Raw genomic sequence first — 20877 nt, 5'->3', positions numbered from 1 at the left:
CAAAAAGTAACATTAGATTGCAAAAAAAAGTAATCAAAATAGTTAGGTATGTAATTTTGTAGAAATTTGTACTTAAAATATCTGTATGAAGAATTGAAGACAATTGTTTAATATTTTTATTTTAAAATAATTTTTCATAATTAAAATATACCATATTGGTGATTAATAAATTGTAGGTACTATGTGCAAGGGGACCTAGAATAATCTTACTAACCTTTAACACTTCTTGTGTTAAAAATAATCATCCTGTATTGATAGCTACTCAATTATACATGCCGATAGCAATGAGCCTATTACCAACATACAGCTGTCAATATCAAATAGTACTTATTTACTACAACACACTGTATGGTATAATAATAATATAATATAATCATGTGCAATAGTTACCTATACACCATATATCGCATTGTTCATTAACTATAATCTATAAACAATAAAAATAATAAATAATAATTACTAGCATAATATTAGGTATATACATCACTAATTTGTAATTATGCTGGATGATTTTTTTTTTTTTAAAGAACACTAATTATTTCAAAACTTATCAATATGTTTAGAAATAATTTTTATAATATTATTTATGGTTCTATTTATTGAAAAAAAAAGAAGGTATTTCATATTCTGTGTAGTAGTTATATTTTGATTATTTTAGTGTAGATATTATAACAATCAAAATTCTGACGAGTATAGTTACAAAATTAGTTATAGGTAATAGCTATATAGGTAGCTGTAGCATGCCTTTGATGAATAATGGAGTAGGTAGATATGTAAAGCGTTCGAAACACAATAGGTAACGAATATTCTTCGATAAAATAATCGCCTGGTATGCTATACTGAAAGTACTTAAGAGGACGCCACACCCGCTTGTGTTTTCTCCGTCTTACAACTTACAAGTGCGTAACATTGCTAAAAGGAACTGTTTCGCGCAGGAAACAGCCGAGAAAGCTACAGTTATAATTATAAGTGTTCTGTGTTCATAACTAAGATACGAAATATTCACCATATAAAAATGAGAATTTTGTCTATGCGATACAGTGGCGTACCCAAGTGGGGAGGTTAGGGGTTATATCCCCCCCCATTGGCTTTTTTTTGTTAACTTCAACTTATTAGATATTACCATAGACAAATATAAACATTTATATATGGATATGGATATTACTTTTAAAATTATCAGTAATAAGTTATTGCTTATAAATTATTTCCCATTGGCTATTATAAACATTCACTATACGGATTATACTGATAATAGATTAGTGATTATGTATTCATGTTCGTGAGCAGTAAATCCTCTAAGTAATAATTAATTATGTATTTATATTAATTATGGTAAGATATAAGATAGAATGATGGATCATGCTTATCACATACTACATAGACTAAAAGTATAAATATAAATTTTCTTTTGTATATTAATTGTTTCAATAAAGGTTATAAATGTTTTTAGTTTAATGTTGTCATTTTATTTAAACAATAGTGTATAGTGTGTGGCTATTTAAATTAATTCTAATTGTAGAATGATACTCAATATGCATGAATGTAAATATGTTTAGCAATTTTTGTGTTTGGATAACCATGATTAATTTAAATGTACCTACTTTTACTAAAAAGTTTATAACATTTATCTCTCCCCATTGAAATTTCCTGGGCACGCCACTGGTGCAGTGGTGCGATATCATTTTTAATTTTTCGATATCAGAATTACAAAAACAGTTATTCATGCAATGTATTATGAAACAATAAGAACTTTTTTTGTATAAGTAATATCGAAAAAAAAAACGATATTACTCAGGCAAAATACTCCTTTTCATATGATGAAAATTTTGTTTCTTAGTTATGATTGTAGCTTTCTCGGTTCTGTCCCGCGCGAAACACTTTTTGCTATGTTACGCACTTGTAAGACGGAGACATTATATGTGGGTGTGGCGTCTTAATACAGTGTGAGATAACGAGTTGTGAATACCATAGACATATAATTAAACAACTAGATAGACCATAGACGACTGTGAATTACATTCCCATAAGAACCACAGAATAGATAAAACGTTGAAGTCGGGCCGCCATAATATATGCCAACCATAGACTCATAGACATAATATATATTATTATATGGGCAATGCTTACTGCTTACATAAAAACTCAATAGATAAGATACCTATATTGATAAGTGATGATAAATAATAATTCAAATAATGAAAAAACGAATTTCTTTTCATATTCTACCTATAGTCAAAATGTCAACTACAAACATTCTGAAACATCGAGATAAAGAATAACTGGAGTAATTACTTCTTATTACGGCTACACTGAAAAAACGAGCAGTTTGAATAGTTCATTACCCCCACTCCATAAGGGCAAGAAATGTATTACACCCATTGAAATCTACATACAAATTCGTTGTTAAGCTTCTATTATTAATTATTATTATTAAAACTGAATACAAAATAATCTTTATACTATAAATTAGTATTAATATTTAAAAAAAAATAATTGAATAATAATGATCAAATAATTGAATAAATACCAACTAATACAATTTATTATATCCAGCGACACGGTAGTGTCGCGAGCTAAGTAAAAAAAAAAGGAAGGCGAAGCACTCGACCGTGTATATCCAGCGACACGGTAGTGTCGCGAGCTAAGTAAAAAAAAAAGGAAGGCGAAGCACTCGACCGTGTATATATACAGAAACCTAAACATTCCCATTTAATACGTGTTAATATTTTGGTATTCTTTATTAAAGGCTGTAGGTCTAATAAATGAACCAAATAGTTAGAATGAGATATCAATCGATCGAGAAAATCATAGGCTACGTGCTTTTATAATTTTAAATAGAATCGGTTGAATAGTATTTTAGTTATGATCAAAAAACTGTGGATATTTAAGTGATCATTTTATATTACTTTCGCCGCCGACTGCCGTATTAAACGCGTCATGTTGACGGGACGAGTGAGAGGCGAGAGCCGAGAGGATTCTTGCGACGGCGGCGTGTGTCTCCCACTACTATTGCTTCCCCCCACCGCTAGACACATACAACATACTAACACGCGAACATGGTCCACAATCGCTTATCAGTTATCGGTATCGGTGCATTCTGTTTTCGTAATTTGAAATTTCGTTCTTTCGTCTCGCGTCCTGCGTACGAGCTTGTTGTCGGCGTTATTGTCTCGTGTCCATAATATTATTATTCAATGCACGTGGTATCACCTAACCTAACCGTATCGACTATCTATCATTTTCCATTGAGCATTTTATTGTTAAATAATATATAGTCGTTATAATAATAATTATTATTATAACAGTCTTTATTATAATTTATAATACTTTATTGTGACTGTCTTCATATTTTGTGTCGAATTGTGTCTACATTAAAAATGGTAACTTAACTCCAAAAGGCGCGAGATATGAGGAAAAAAAATATCAGGAGTCTACTCAATCTAAAATCGTAGTTGAAAGTTATAATAGTACTACTATTAAACAGTGCAGTATTAACACGGTACATGAAGTACCACTAAAAAGAAAGAATCCAAAATCCAAACAGTTATTTCCATTTTATTAAATATTGAAAAATGTACCAATAGATCAATTGGTAAATTAAAAATGCCTCTGGTTCAAGGTAGGTGTACTGCAGATAGAGTATTAAAATGGGTGCTGAAGTATAGGAAACAAAATGTACTTTTGTACAGAACGATATGTTTAAACATCTTAAAAAAATTATAAATAAGACATTACATCATAATAATGGAAAAAAAAATAAAAAATATCTTGACCCTAATAAAAACTAATGATATCTCAACAAAAACACTACGTCAACTCCGTGTAAAAAAACGCTAAGTAAAAAAAAAAAAATATATAAATGCAATAAAATGTGTGATATAAGGTGGAATCTAAGTAAATAGTTTAATGAATAAAATGTATGTATAAATAATTAATTCAAATTTAATAAAAATTGGTTATTTATATTAATTTATAATATGAATTATTTTAACTCAAATTGATCCAATTTTGGTTTACTTGGCCGGAAGATTCAGTCTAAAAAATGTATAGCCAAGTACTAATAGTTTATGTAATAAATAATGAAAGCACCATTACAATAAATAAATTGTTTCCGGCTAAGTAAACCAAAATTGGATCAATTTGAGTTAAAATAATTCATATTATAAATTAATATAAATAACCAATTTTTATTAAATTTGAATTAATTATTTATACATACATTTTATTCATTAAACTATTTACTTAGATTCCACCTTATATCACACATTTTATTGCATTTATATATTTTTTTTTTTTTACTTAGCGTTTTTTTACACGGAGTTGACGTAGTGTTTTTGTTGAGATAAATTAATAAATGAAAAGAATACAAAATTATTTTAATAATTGAATACAATAAAATATTTCTATTTAAAATAAATTATTAAAATGAATATAATAACGATCAAATAATTGAATTAATAGATATCAACCAATACAAATTATAAAATGAAAAATAAAACTCAAATTTTAGATGTTATTAAATAAAATTATTTTTGTAAGTTTTTGTCGTAAAGAAGAACGGTTTTTAAAAACATTCTGGACATTAAACATTAAACTGTTTTTCATAACATCGCAATCTAATATTAATACATTTTTCACAAATTAAAGTGAACAATGAATACTGATGACTAGGAGCACCAAAATCTAAATTAGTTAGTAAATGAGTATTTGCAAAAAAAATTTTGTACTTCTATTTAAAATACTTTTTCTAGTACTTTCAATAATTAAAAATTTGATATTTTTATGAAGATTTTTTCTTTAATAACTATTATTTGAAATTATTTTTCAAGATGTCGATAAAATGGTCACTTGTCAAAACACTACTTTTTGTTGGGACAACATTTTTTCTCCTTACTTCTTTCAACCATTGTTTTAAAATTTCAGAATTGTTTATAGGAAATCTAAAATAAATAAGTATTAAAATATTTAATAATCTCTAGATTCTACACTTTTTATAACAGAGTACTATGCAAAATGTTAAACCTATGAAAATTTAGTGTACAGCCTTTTGAGTATCTGTTAGTACATCCAAACGCAAAACATGAATGCACCATTTTACATTTAATCACTAACTTAAACAAAAAAATATTAAAAGTGAATAAGATATTAAAATAATAGTTGATGGATTGCCGAGTATTAGAAAGGTTCTAGGTAAAATAATTATTTAACTATCGTGCTTGTTTACTACGGTCTACGGATCATCGTATGTATAAAAATAATGTTTTGCCCTTATGGAGTGGGAGTAACTCTTATCATGGTGGCTCGTATTCTGTTTACGAGTGATCACTCCAGTTTATTCTTTATCTCGATGACTACAAATTAAATTACACAAAGAAGTAATAAGTACATAATATACTACAGTACAAATATTTATATTAATTTTGTTATCATTAATAAATATTCTTATCAACCATGCGATTTTGTAAACATTGCCCTGTTGGCATATTATGGCGGCTGACTTCAATATTATCCCGTAGTCGGCTATCTAGTTGTTTTATATGTCTATGCAGGTGAGTACTTATATAATAGGTATATTATATTTATAATGTGACGTTAGTATTGTTTATGCGCATATATACGCGCGTATATATTAGTAGTGTCTAGTGTTGTATATATATATAATATAATATAATATTTAAATATAGCCAACATAGGTTAATATAGTAAATAAATAGTCAACAGTTAATCCCGAGCCGTCGTCGTCTACAAGGGTTTTCCGTATGACTGTTATTCGGTCTCAAAAGGTAGGTAGTTAATAATATTTTTTTAATGCTTTATGAGCCATTAAGGCTTATTGAATTTTCTACTGTGCGTCTGTGCCCCACCTGTCACGGTCAATTTATAGTACCCAGTCTCAAAACTTGCTGCTCCGTCCACCTATTTTTATGTTTTATATCTGCATGACTGCATTGAGATTGACTATCCTATCATCGTTGCCGAGGTCGTCCTCTGTGGCGCTTGCCAGTTGGATTATTAATCAGTACTTTTCCAAATAATATGCTTCTCAGCTCGCCATACATGTTCTGCCCATTCCAGGTTCCTGGCTTTTTGGAAAATTTAATACTTGGTTGATTATATAACGATTCCAGGTTGGTATTTTTTCTTCTTTTATAATCTCCAATTATTTTATAATATAGATGTGATAAATAGACTATATTGTCTTTGTATTATTAACTTAGAAACTTCGTATCAGACAAGCCCTTAATGTGATTGTTTAAGCGACCTTTAGTGAGCTATTGATTCTTTAAATTTTTTGCGTTTGTTGAAACCTATCGTTAGGTAGTATAATTATTTATTTATCGGAATTAATGCCTGATAGACTCAAGTACCTATATATATATAACAATATAAGATTTATACCTAATCTAACATAAGATCATATATAAGTATATGGTATATTTAAATAACACATTTGTGAAATTATAGGGTATTTGTCATGTTGTCATACATTATAATATAATAATAAATTATATTTAATTAGAATTTAGAATAATGATGCTTCATCAAATCAAGGATCGGCAGGTCGGCAATTTATGGTCTTCATAGAATGTATATAGAATTATAGCTATTACTAGGGCTCGGAAGTTGTTGCATTTACATGTTTTTTTCGTTGAAATATTAGATTTATTGCTAAGTGAGCTAGAAATTTATTTCACGATAACATGAAAAACATATTAAAAGTTTATAATGCATATATTTGCATATTTAGTGATTTTTAGATTTTAGAGCATATTTTATAATTTATGAAGAATGAAGATTCAATAAAAAAATGAATACATCCCTATTGAGAGAACTTACTAGTAATATATCGTATTTTTGAAATTTCCATTTGATATTAAAAACAATGTTTTTTTTTTTTAGGTTTTTTTTTTTAAATCTTGCTCAACAATTACAATACGTTAGACCGTTAGAGTAAAAAGCAATGTTTTTTCCCTATTAATTATTATAATGTATACATGTTTATAAATTATATCTACAGCTAGATTTATCTAAAAGAGAATATTATACAATATACTGAAGTAGAAACAACTGCTAGTTGTAAATACGATGATTTTTTTATAAATACGCTTCTATTAAAATAATTTAATGGTTATTTTTGATAGCATAAATATACCATTACCTACCGCCTAGATTTGCCAGTTTTGACTTACACTACACTTCCATGTTAACTGTATAGCTTTACTGCTTTACATTTCACTGTTCTTGCTTCAATTGCCTTTACTATTTTTATTTCATCATGCCGAAAACTAAACAATCTGCCACAAATCGTTTAGTTTTGTGTTAGAATATGTTACGTATTACCTACTTTTCTTTTTCTCCATTTATAATTTTATGAAATCTAAGAGTATATTTTTAGAGCATATTCGTACTTTTTAAGCGCATAAGCCATAAGTGCATGCACATTTAGTGTTTTTTAAGTGCATTAAGTTCCGAGTCCTAACTATCATAAACGAAATCTCGAAAAATCGAATATTCTTCATAATTAGCTGATCCTCACTTAAATGCTCTATTGAAAATTTCTATCTTGAAATTTGATAAGAAAATCTATCGTCAGTTATAATTGGTTGATGCTATACAAATTCAACAATCACATTAACTTTTTCTTTGTATTTTTTTTTTTAAAATGTAATTTTACCTAACGAATTAGGTTTTAGGTATTATAACTATAACTTTATTTGTTTAAATACCTATCTTGTGAATTTAATATATCAAGTAATATATCACCTTTACCTAACAATTATGAAATTTAATAAGCTAATTAATTCGATAATATGACCACATATTTTTGTTTAAAATAAAATAAGGTATATGTATACTCAAAATGTGGCCCATGAAAAATTAATACCTACTAATATTTTGGCAATTATATTTATATCAAAATGGTTCCCGACACTTGATGTAAATATTATTAGGTGTAGGAAACTCTAGGATGCATAGGTATAGTAGTTGGGTCAGCGGGGGGTAGACGGGGTAGTGCGATTGCTTTTCGGATTTTTTAATTTTTTTGTTTTTAATTGGAAATAAGCCTCGGCAGCGAAGGCCATTGGCTGACAGTTTACATTGTTTAGGAAGAATTATTATTTACATTATTTATTTACACTTTCAGATTTCTTATTGAGTGGGTAATAGTGTTTTTTAGTTTTATCATACTCTGCTCCTCCTAAAAAAAATTTACCCAAAATTATATAAATGTTAGGTTGGATAAATTACTTTAAGAAAAATCTGATCGATGAACTAATGAACTGTATATTATTTATGTTGAATATTTACCATAATTTTTGCGGTGGAGCCTATTCAACATATTTTGAGTTGTATATTAGGGGGGTAGAGAGTTATCTACAACAATTGTAATAGAATATTGATGTGAGACTTGTGTGTTTGTGTGCTGAGTGGGATGCAGGCCCCCAAATCAAATTTTTGGCACTGGTACAGAACTAAATCCGGGACCAAAACATTTTTCTAACATATATTGAAGTAATTTTGATGTAATTGTTACATGAACGGTGGGCCTTCCGAAAATATGGGCCAAAGCATCATGTGTCCTTCTGACTCCCCCTCCCCTTTTGGGGCCTTGATGGTTTGACTATCTGAAAACCTGTTTAAATAGCGCCTATTACAATTAAACAGTAGCTCGTTCACAACACTCTACCAAACCTAACTGTAAGAACTATGTAACGATTAAAACTACCGAGTGGAAGTTTTTTTAAACCGACGACTGTTGTAATGACTATTGACTTCATAGCATGATTAAGTAGTAAATTATCCGTCAAGCCATAATATTAAGTAATAAGTATAGTTATATTAAATATTGCACAAGAAAACTGATTAAAAAAAAAAACAAATGATAATAATACGCTTATATCAAATATTTTGTTCTAAGAAATTGATTTTTAATTCAATAAAAATTGTCCTTCAAATCGTTATTTAATAGGTACTTTTAATAGGTTATTGCTTATTGTAGTAGTGTAGTGTATCAAGAATAAATAATTTTTTTTATGCGGGGATGATGTAATTTAAAAGTCACCCATTTCCCTGCAAGATCGGCCGCTAAGCGTTTATATAGTATTAAAATTTCATCAAACTATGTCCGAAAATACATTTTTTATCCAGATTACAACAATTACCTGTAACAATGGACATTATTATTGAACAAGGTGCACTACGTGGATTTCAAAACAAAACGCTATTGTCGAACAAACCTTATGTCAGTTTTCTTGGCATACCCTACGCTAAGCCACCAGTCAACGACTTAAGATTCAAGGTGAACAGTTTTGTATATATTTTTGAGTTCAGTTATTTCTAAGTTTCTAACACACAATACAACACCTACATTATTATATTATAAAGTTTGTCATGTTCGTTATTATGGTGTAAGTATAGTATTATTGTATAGTAATATAAGTTAGTTTATTGAAAATAGTAACTTAAGTTAGAGTAGAAGTTTGAAGTTAGATTTTTTTAAATTAAATTTAAAAACTGGTTTGTTCAAATATAAATAAAGTCATCTGCTTTAAATTACTGATGATGATTGAAAAATTGAATTAAAAAAAATCTTGATTTGATAACTTATGCCAATTATTACTTTATTAGAACATATATAATAATACGATATATAGCCTATATTTACCTATATATAGGCATATATACCTACCTCGCTATTACTATATAGCTATATTATAAAATTATATTAGCAATAGGAATATTTTATTAAAAATATTTATTGAATTTTAATAAAAGTGACATTTAAAAATGGTCATAAAATCCACGCCTTTCATCCAATTATTGGCCTCCAGCACCAAAAAGTCTCTTGACGTGAGCACTAGAGGGGATACTTGTGTTATACTTGAGGTATAATTTATTGTTGTAATTCTTTTGGCAACTCTTAATGGCATATATTGGACAAACTCAATGAAATAAGAATTGATAGGAAATAAAAATTCAAGAAATGTATTTATCAAAAAATTAAAAATTAAAGTACTAAATACGGCAATACCTATTAATTTTTTTTTTAAACTTTTTTGGTAATTAACCCGCGACAACATAGGTCATTGGGCGTGGGAAGGGTTCTGTAGGCTTTTGGATCGGGTAGGTTTGTTGGAAAAATATTAATTATTATTATGCATTATAACTAATTGTTTTTAATTTTAACAAGTTAGATTAGATATTAGAATTATTTTATACATTAAATTCAATTCGTTAAGTTGAACAGTTATTATTTATAAAAAATAACTAGTTAAGTAAGAAAGTTACTTAAAAAGTAACTGTACCGTGGAGCAAATTATTTCTGCTACCGAATTTAAATGTTTTTACCTCATACAGTGTTGTTTGCAACAGAATAGTGTAAAATCGAATAATTTTTAAGATAAATAGATATGTTTTTGATAAGAGTATCAATGATTATTAGTTTGTTAAAAAACGTAATAATAACTAATCATTAAGAGGACGCTACACCCGCATGTGTTGTCTCCGTCTTACAAGTGCGTAACATTGCAAAAACTGTTTCGCGCGGGAAAGAACCGAGAAAGCTACAGTTATAACTAAGAAACGGAATTTTCACCTCATAAAGAGGAGAATTTTGTCTGTGCAATATCGTTTTTATTTTTTCGATAACAGAACTACAAAAAAAGTTATTCATGCTTAAAAAACATAAAATTAATGTATTATAATACAATAAGAATTTTTTTTGTATAAGTGATATCGAAAAATAAAAAACGATATTGCACAGACGAAATTCTCCTTTTTATGTGGTGAAAATTTCGTTTCTTAGTTATAACTGTATCTTTCTCGGTTCTTTCCCGCGCGAAAACAGTTTTTGCAATGTTACGCACTTGTAAGACGGAGACAACACATGCGGGTGTAGCGTCCTCTTAAATACTGCAATTACTATAAATCGGTCAATTTTTTACTTATACAAGAATTTTAATACTTGAAATTTATTAAAAAATACAGACAAAAATGAAACCATGCCTTGAAAAAAGTTGTACACATGCTCAAATTTAACCATCACAAAAATAAATTAATTTTTGAAAATGTGTTTAATAGGTATATTTATTAGTTAGTAAAAAACAGAACTGAAATATAAAAAGTATATTTTCACTTATCATGATACCACTGTATATAGATGCTGTCGGAACATGTTTTTTAAGAAATTAATTGCTGATAAAAACTAATAATAAATTATACAATATTATAAATACATCTTAAATTTTAATTATAATTCTAGAAAAAAAAATAGATTATAGATAGGATTGAATACAGATATTATTTAAAATCATACTCAGATATTTAATAATATAGGCTCCCGTCAAACACCCCGGGTGGTCTGGCGTTTTAGAAGCTGTTTCGGAAGGTGACAAATGCATGCAATACGCTTATTCGACGGACAACATCATAGGAAGCGAAGATTGTCTATACTTGAATGTATTAGTGCCACAGGTTGTAAAAACTGCAATTCTTACAGTACTTATATCATTATTAAATTTGTTGAATTTGTCTGCAACATCGTTTGCAACTCACTGCTATACTATCAGAACGAACAGAATGGACAACTTGCTGTTATGATATTCATACACGGAGGCGCCTTCAACTTTGGCTGTGGATCAGTAAATGAACATTCCCCTGATTACTTGCTCGACGAAAACGTGATAGTCGTCATGCTGAATTATCGTTTGAATGTTCTAGGTAATTATTTATAGATTTAAATACCTACTGTTTCTGTTATTATTCGGCATATATTAAAGGCTCTGTTCAACATAAAGCGTTATAACGCGCGTTAAAGCTTTAAATGGCTTGTCGGTGTGAATAACGCAACGTTGTAACTGATTTGAAAATCACGCCATGTGGGAATAACGCTTTCTATTTGACAGAGCCTTAAAACATACATGCTGATTCTTTTAACAGTCATTAAGCTTAAAAGATGAGTTCATATCCTTAAAAGTTAAAAGATCATAGTTTATTGAAAATAACTAATCGAAATCATTTTGGAGAAAAAATTTTATTTTTATTTTATATCACAAACATTTTTAATTTTATACTTAGAAGCAGAATATATTTCTTTGAACTGTAATGTATATGCATCAATTTTCGAATTATTATTTAATTGATTACGTCTTATGAGTATTTGAAGTACCTATAGATATAATATGAACGAATTGGTGTGACATATTTTGATGTCTGCCCTCAAATTTTATCAATCTACAAATACTATAGTTAAATACTATATAGTACAATGTACAAACTATAGTATTTTAGTATACTATACTAAAAACGTTAATACTTTTATTATTAATATGGGCTAAGATAATGGTGAAAATCGCACATGATTGAGTATTACATAAAATTAGTGATTTTAGAAAATACGGTATGACATTTTTTTTTACAAATTAATTTGTCTAGCTCTTATATGAGCGTAGTAGTCAATAATTTATATTTAGCAGATTTTATTTTAGGCTACGGTAAGTTTAATATTATTGCACTCCCAGTTCTAAGTCGCCCGAGGTTCTCTCACCCTATATATATTGTACTATTACACCACTTCAACGAAATTCATCACACATTTTATGTTTAGGATTTCTAAACTTGGATATTGACGAGTGTCCTGGTAACATGGGCTTGAAAGATCAACTATTTGCAATCAAATGGATAAAAGCAAATATAGCTGCGTTTGGGGGTGACGCTGACAATATCACTATCTTCGGTGAAAGTGCTGGGTCAGCATCTGTTCATTGTCTCATGCTGTCATCACAATCCACAGGTTAAATTTCAATATTTCAATACTAAAAATACACACAAAATAAAACTTAATATCATAATTCATAACATTACACCGGTAATAGTAATATGACACATTATTTCGATTATTTCTGGTTTATATTGTATTGTATGTTTACCTATATAGGATCATATGATCGAAATGATTATATGAATACAATTATCGACGTTAGATCACGGAACACGATGATATTTTTAATTTAATTTTACTTAATAAAATAACGTTTTTTAGGTTTATTTCAAAAGGCAATTATGCAAAGTGGATGTGCTTTTAATCCATGGGCGTTAAATGAAAATCACAGAATTTCGGCCATCAAGTTGGCTAAAAATTTAGGATGTTTAAGTAATGATCCCGAAAAAATAGCAAAATACTTGAGGAACGTATCTGCAATTGATTTGGTGAAAGGATCTAAATTCAAGGTTCGTTAATATTGCGTTTTAATGAATTTCTTTACAGCGGTACCTACCTATAGGTATATGAACACGATTTTACTATACTTGTTACTTTATTTATAACTTAAATACGACTATTTCAGTGTTGAGTAAATTATAGTTAAATTATGTATAATGTATGGAATCAACTTAGTGGCTAGGATTGCTCATTTTAACAAGTTATATGTGAACAATTATAGTTCTACTGTTATTTATTCAGAGATGTTCGATCACGGGGATCGTTTGAATATTTTTCAGCTATGAGAATGGAGATATATTATAATAATATGTACATGCGAGATTAACTCAGAATCGATGAGAGTACGCGACTGAACCAAAGCCGGCAGAGACGTTAGGTATTCAAATCAGTGGGTCATGATGTCTGTAGTTTCTTGAACTCACGCTTTATGCTTTAGTCTGGGAGCTTATACGTTCTCAATGAAATTTTTATAAAGATTTCGAGGATAACAATATTATAATTATGGAGAATTGGAGAATTGGAGCCTAGGCCGAAATAAGAGCCGACACTTAACTGTCTTTGAACCGGTTACGGCCTACGTATGATTAATTTAAAGATGTGAAACTTTTGTACACGTTTAGTTCGAAAAATTACCTCGATCATAATAAAATTGTTGAGTGAAAAGAGTATAACTATTCTGAAAAAATAATTAATTTACAAGAAAGAAAACTTTTGCTCGTGGTATTATATAATATGTATTTATTTTTTAAATTTTCAAACGATACAATCCTGTTCGTATGGTATAATAAATTCAGGTATGAGCTATAATTATTAAAAAAGCTAATAAAAAAAAATATATATATGTACACGTAGGTATTTTGGTATAAATAATATTATTTATTATTATTTATTGGTAAAGGATGAAACAGATTTTTTGAGTTACAAGTTCATACCATCTATTGAGAGTGACACGGTCAGTAATCGATTTTTACCGGCTCATCCCGAACAATTAGTCAACAATATAACTCCCGTGCCCGTAATTATTGGACTTAATAATATGGAAGGAATAATAGCATTAAATGGTAAATATATTTTTAATTTAATTTTAATAAAAACAATATATCCAATATTGTTAAATTGTGTTGTATCTGAAAACATACTTAATATTCGTTTATTTAATAATTAAAAATATTACCTAGTTAAAATATTCCTGTATTCTGCAATGAAATAAAATACTTCTTAGCCATTGAGGTAAAAATTATTTCATAAACTAATCACATAATTGATACGAAGATGAATACTAAAAGACGACAAATATATATTATTTTAAATATGCAAAACTATAAAATATATTTGTACTTATAGATAACGGTATTATACTAATTTACACATTTACTCGTATTCTACTGAATGAGAGTAAATAAAAAAAGTAACTGTTTTTAATATTACCTATGTAATAATTTAACTAATATTTATTGTAATAAGTTATTTTTAATTAAACTAGAAATTCAGAAAGAAAAATTTTTAGTAATATTTATCACGTTGATACAAATGTAATATTTTTACATTTTTAGAGTACAGGTTAAGTCAATTTTCCGATGACCGCACAACAGATGAAATATCAAAACTGTTAAAAAATCGGTACAGCACTGAAATCATAACTAAAATAAAAGAATTTTATTTCAATAAGAGTAATATTGAATCTGAAACAACAAAGTTGGAACACATATGTCACGTAAGCACTGTGTATTGGTAATAATGTAATAACTTATGGACAATTATAAATACCTATATAAGTAAATTGCCTATTATATTGTAATGATCCTCAGTCGGGAGATCAATTTAGTTAGATGGAAGATAGAAAACTTTTGATGATTTATTGTAATAGTATGAATTTATTGAAGACCAAACAATTATTTAATGAAATTTGACTAAGTCCAAATAGTTAATTGTGGATGAGCGAGATGTGACCGAGTGTGGTGGTGTTCTTATTCTGGTCGTCCAGTTGCTAGTCGTCTTGTTGTACGTCTGACGATCGTGTCGTCGACGAGCTCCTCTCGTAGAAAGAATCCCCAATCCCCGTATAATGTATATCTCATATTCATGGTCATAAAGCGATCGCGTGTGGCTGCACGCGCCACACAACCGGATGTCCCTTGCACATTTATTTATAGTCCGATATCCGTTTACGCAAAACACATATTCTATTTATTGATTGTTTTATAATTTTGTTTAAGGTCATGACATTTATCAAGATGCTTCGTCATCAATGGAAATTGTAATAGTATCATTTATCCAACTTTGCATAAATTAATTAGTATTATTGCTTGTCTGCCTATTAGTGTAGCATCCTCAGAACGCAGCTTTTCAACGCTTAGAAGTTTTGGTGCATGTGTTTATTATTAGAATAAAACAATAGCAAGCTTCTATAAAATACTTTAACTATATACTTATAACCAATTTGTATTATACCTAACCTGACAACCTACTACTATATGTCTATATATGTTCTATATATATAATTGTATATTTATATATTTACAATGCTTAAAATTAAGGATTTGTTCTTCTTCTAAAATAGCATAAAAAAATCTTTTAATTCTTCTCTTTGCTTACTTTTGCTGCTTTTTTTGTTGTATTGAAAACTTGGTTAAGATCGAGAATGGGACAAGAACGCTTGACTGGTTTGGCTTTGCTAAACATACACTATACTATAATCATATCAATAAATGATGTTATAAATAGATTTGCTAATATCAAAAATAGAAATAATATATAGATTTTGTTTTGTAAATATGTTGTTTTTTTATCATATTAGTAACTTGTTACTTTATAGGTTATATTATACAGGTGCAATATAAAATAAATTATGTCTAGGTACCTCTAAGTTTGTGTGAGTGGTTGCCGGTTTGGTAAATTCTTTTTAAAGTCGCCCCTCCTCCCTCCCCCACAGATGAACTGTCAAATACGCCACTGGTCACAGCTCGCTACCCTATTATATTTATAAAATATAATATATTATTAAGGAAATTAACATTTAAATTTATTTTATTATTTGTCAAAAAACTACTATTCTATAGATGGGTAATAATTGTATATTTATATCTACACGCAGTTGCACAGTGATATATTATTTGTCAAAGACTTTTATCGCGGCTTCAATAATTTCTTGAATCAAGATGTCACACCAATTTACAAATACGAATTCAAATTCGATGGAGAACTAAATGCTATCAAAAATATGATTTTTGCTACAAGACCCAATCTTCGGCACGCCATAAAAGGTTATTATAATTATAATAGTACCTATTTGATTTTTGTCGAAGAGTGTATTCATTGTTGTCCCATTCGGACTACCATATCTTTGTGCAACTTTTTTTTTTAAATTTAAATCAATTTAATTTTTTGAATACCTACCTTTAATGGTTTGGAAAATCCTGATGAAAGAATCATTTTGATTATTATTAAAAAACTTACAACACAGTAAAAGGGAGGGGGTTGATTCATTAATTTGTCAACTCTAAAAAAATGTTTATCGCTCCGCTCGAATTACTATTAATGCTTAACATACATCTCATTAACATAAGTATACATATAAATATTTTGCATTTAAAGGTACATAATATAGCATTTGTTATAGTACTTTTTGAAGTGAAATTTCTTTAGACACGATAGCGAAAGTCAGATTCATTGGCACAACTGCTGTGACCAAGAAACGTTACGAGCGTCGATTACTTGGCACTAAGATTTCAATGGTAATAAATAATAATCTAGTTGTTTTATTGTTGCAAACTTAATTTTTAACTGTGATGGTCGATTTATTTTTTTTTCACACTTTCTTTACGAGGTATGAAAAAGTACTTTATCTTATTTTACTAAATTGCTACTTGCAAAGTTGCAACACGCACTTCTTTTGTATTGATAATACAATAGCCAATATAATATAACAGTACATACATAAGGACATGAGGTTAAGTAAAATAAAAACTGATTACAAGAGTTCGGAAGTAATATATTAGTTAAAAAATGAAAAATGTTTATGTAAATAATATGCACGAATAAAATGGAAAACATGTATAGAAAAATGTCAAATATGCAAAAAAAATACTTGATAAATAGTAAATATTCATTAAAATTAAATTTGAAAAAAATAAAAATTTTATAATGTTATTAATTTACACCAAAAAAATTTCAAATATGAAAAAATGAATTTATATTTTTATAATACTTAAAATATGACAGAAAACTGTATGGCATTCTGATATTTTACACTACAGAAAAATTTGTCAGAAAAACATAGTTAAATAAATATATATTCGAAAATAAAGTACATAAAATATTAGCATGTTAGAGATAAATTAATGTGTTGAAACGTTATCGTTAAATACATTTTCTGACGAATAATCAATTCATAGACGATAACAATTAACAATAAATACCTACCTTTTTTAGATTCTGAGGGCTGCGTACCAATTAATTCCCGGGTCATCAAGAAGTATATACGAGTTGATTCCCGGGTCATTATATATTTTTTTCAATGTTTAGTAAAATATTTAGCCTACTAGCATAACCCAAGAAATACCACGAGGAGGTTGGCTGATAAGTTTCTCAAAAATGTTGTATTTTTTTTAGTTTTTTCATATTTTGAAAATCATTCAATTTTTATTTATTAATTATTTTTTGTATTATATTATATCATATTTATTATTTATTAAATATATTATTAGTAAACAATTTATTAAACACATTTAGTGTGACGTGTAAATATTTATTTATTTTTCGTAAATTCGCGAGTGGTCTCGGTGGACATGAGAGCAAGTTGTGTGTGACAGTCGAACTCTTTATTCGTGCAATCTATTGATAATTAATATACAACAATAGGGAATTAACTCATACCTACCTCTTTTAATGGCCCGGGAATCAACTCACCTATTGCGTCTGAGAGAAGCGAAAAATGTATTGATTTTACAATGATGTAATTTTTATTATTTGTGTCTGCAGTGTAAAAAATTATAAAAAAAATAAAAGTCAAAATAATCCTTCGACTTACAACTTTAGTACCCATATTTCGGTGGAAAATTTAATCTAGTTGGCGCATTCAGGGGATTAAAATTTAAAATTCCCAGTAGTTTTCAAAGCGCTTGAGGAAAAATAATTTAAGAAAAACAGGAATTTATGCAAAATCGATTTTGGTATTTGCTGTAATTAAAAAAAATATATTGTCTTAAAAATAATTTATATTTATATTAAATTAAACTAAGACTTGTTTCACTTAACCGAAAACAAAAAATATATAATATTGAATTGAAAAATGATTTCGATTTTGTGTACATGCAGGTGCATGTCATGCGGACGAAGTTTATTATTTGTTCCATAATAAACTATCTAGGGTTATTCCAAAACTCAACTCTTCGGAACTCAAGATGTGTAAGACGATGAGTAGGATGTGGTCCAATTTTGCAAAGTCAGGGTTTGTTAATGAATATTTTTAATTCGTTTAGTATATAAACATTATGATTCCGTCACAATGTTATTGGATGTGTTTAATTGTGAATTATTACGTTCGATTTGGTTTGATTTTAGTGATCCCAATTCGTCGGATTTAAGTTTCAAATGGATTAACTCGAGCGCAAGTGATCCAAAATATCTGTCAATAGACGGTGACAAAACATGCATGGTCGAAGGGTTGATAAACAGCAACAGATTACGTCTATGGGAAGATATTTCAAAATCCGTTGTTTAGTCTGTAACAAAAATTATTATTGTCCTCAATCGTACTTAATTATTTTATATACCTAGTACCTACACATAATATATTGCTTAATATATTTCGTTCCATGATATAAAAACCCATTGCCTTAGGACGTGTTTAAAATAAGTAGGTACTTGTGATATGTGGCCAAAACAAATCCACATCTTCCATCCTCCTCCTCCTCCAAAAAAAAAAAACTTTAAATCGCCACTGAAATGTATTACTGCTCAGAACTTATATTTTAACCATATGAGAAGTATAGGTGTATTTGTAACAGATATGATCAGAAACTGCTTGATAGAGAGAGAAATTTGTATAATTTACGTCCGTTTGGCATTTGCTGATTTGCAATCCTGAGTTTGTGTTTGCAGTAGCCATTTATAAGCCCGAAGGCTTAGATTAAAGAGTTAAGGTCATCAATTAGTAACATTTTTTGATAGGTATTTAATATTTTGCCCCCGATGGTTGGGATTAGAATAGACCACCGGTTGTCCCCGCCTGTCGTAAGAGCCGACAAATAGGACTTGTAGGCAGTGGCGTATTTTGGGAGAGTCCTCCGTGTCTGGACACCCCCTCCCCGACTTTTTTTTAAAAAAAGTCCTAATATATTGGACATTGGTGTTAACATTTATTTTATTATAAAATAAATGATATTTTTATATAAACGGCAAAACTGAAATTAATTTGGTTAGATTCATCAACACCAGAAATTTATCTGCAGTTCATTAAGGATATCCAGAAACTATTTGAATTTCACCTGGTCATTACAATAATAAAAATACCCGCAAGCCGCTAAATAGGTACAACAACAACGAAAATATTGTAAACGTATATAGTTTATTTTTAAATCAAGTTTACAGTTTATCAGATTATACAAACATTAACTTTATTAATGGTAACGTTGAAAATAATTACGTTTTAATACTAAACATTTTGTTTGTGAGGTTCAATAAATGTTGGACACCCCTCGAGAAATCATCCAAAATACGCCACTGCTTGTAGGAGGGCAGCAGCTCCTACAATATTGAGTATAGGTGCAGGCAACCTAGCTCCTAGAGATAGAAACAGCTACACATCAAATAATGAACAGCAGATATGGCAGCCATATGTGATTACACTGCTATGCGGAAGGCAAATAGGAAACCACCGCATTAACATTCCTTAGTAAATAAAGCAACGAATATGACGTTCTCTCAAGTAAAAGATTCCGGATGTAAAATGCCTCCCCATTCGGATCTCCGGGTGGGGACACTAGAGAGGAATTAATGGTCAAGAACTGCAAACCAATCATTAGGTTGAATACTGCGAGAGAGAGATTTAATATTTTGTCAAAGTCATTAAGGTCGCCACACACTGCAGCGGAAGCGGTGGCGGTGGCGGTTACGGCAAAATGAAGCCGGACTCAATTTTACCGCCACCGCCAAGACAAAAGAATTTTACCGCCACCGCTGCAGTGTGTGGCGACCTTTACTCATTAGCATAGGCGTGCGGACAGGGGCAGCAAGGTGTGCTCTTGCTGCCCCTGGACAGTTTGAATATATTTGTCTGGGCCGAACTATATAATAATAACATAACATAATAATATAACCGTATTATAATAATAAAGAATAATGTGTTATTGATATTTGATGTATTTTTAATTTTGATATGGTAACCGGTGTTGAGCAAAAACAATCTATGATTAACCAATGATAATATCGTTTAAAATATTTTTATTTAAAGGTCAAAGGTTAAATTTTGATTTTGAGCTTAAAAATGTTAACTTAATACCCATCATGTATGGGCCGGTAAAAATATTCGCTGCCCCCGACTTGAAACTTTGCGCACGCCTATGCTCATTAGTATATGTACGTTTGAAAGCCATGTGATGATGTGACTGATAAGCACTATAATTATTGTTGTGATAGAATATGATTTATTGAAA

The 20877-nt window shown here is 29.1% G+C and overlaps 2 protein-coding genes and 1 pseudogene across 6 annotated transcripts in view; 2 read left to right on the top strand and 1 right to left on the bottom strand.

Moving 5' to 3' along the window:
• Positions 1 to 5367: 5367 nt before the first annotated feature.
• LOC107169534 (juvenile hormone esterase-like) lies at positions 5368 to 19050 on the top strand. Of its 5 annotated transcripts, none has more exons than XM_089225441.1 (12): positions 5368 to 5549; positions 9151 to 9301; positions 11338 to 11475; positions 11571 to 11721; positions 12608 to 12793; positions 13043 to 13230; positions 14121 to 14283; positions 14776 to 14936; positions 16317 to 16485; positions 16868 to 16956; positions 18539 to 18671; positions 18785 to 18973. In XM_089225441.1, the coding sequence occupies exons 1-11, from the start codon at positions 5452 to 5454 to the stop codon at positions 18638 to 18640; spliced, it is 1596 nt and encodes a 531-aa protein (XP_089081567.1). In that variant the 5' UTR covers positions 5368 to 5451; the 3' UTR covers positions 18641 to 18671; positions 18785 to 18973. The 5 variants fall into 5 exon arrangements, with proteins under 5 accessions (XP_089081567.1, XP_089081566.1, XP_089081569.1 ...); XM_089225443.1 differs by lacking the exon at positions 16868 to 16956 and adding an exon at positions 5715 to 5783 and having other exon boundaries at positions 5532 to 5549; positions 18785 to 19050; XM_089225440.1 differs by lacking the exon at positions 16868 to 16956 and having other exon boundaries at positions 5375 to 5549; positions 18785 to 19050.
• Positions 15052 to 16308, top strand: LOC149056272 (zinc finger MYM-type protein 1-like; annotated as a pseudogene).
• A 1369-nt stretch (positions 19051 to 20419) lies between the features above and the next one.
• LOC149056271 (uncharacterized) overlaps positions 20420 to 20877 on the bottom strand; it is a 49157-nt gene continuing 48699 nt past the window's right edge. The window contains exon 3 of the transcript XR_016191349.1: positions 20420 to 20787. The gene's annotated coding sequence lies outside the window, so the exon portion shown is untranslated. The remainder of the gene's footprint in view (positions 20788 to 20877) is intronic.

This window comes from Diuraphis noxia, unplaced genomic scaffold (assembly GCF_037042655.1).
Source record: "Diuraphis noxia isolate RWA-SAM2 unplaced genomic scaffold, SU_Dnox_SAM2 contig0004, whole genome shotgun sequence".
Classification (NCBI taxonomy): Eukaryota; Metazoa; Arthropoda; class Insecta; order Hemiptera; family Aphididae; genus Diuraphis; species Diuraphis noxia.
This window is presented reverse-complemented; position numbering and strand designations above follow the sequence as displayed.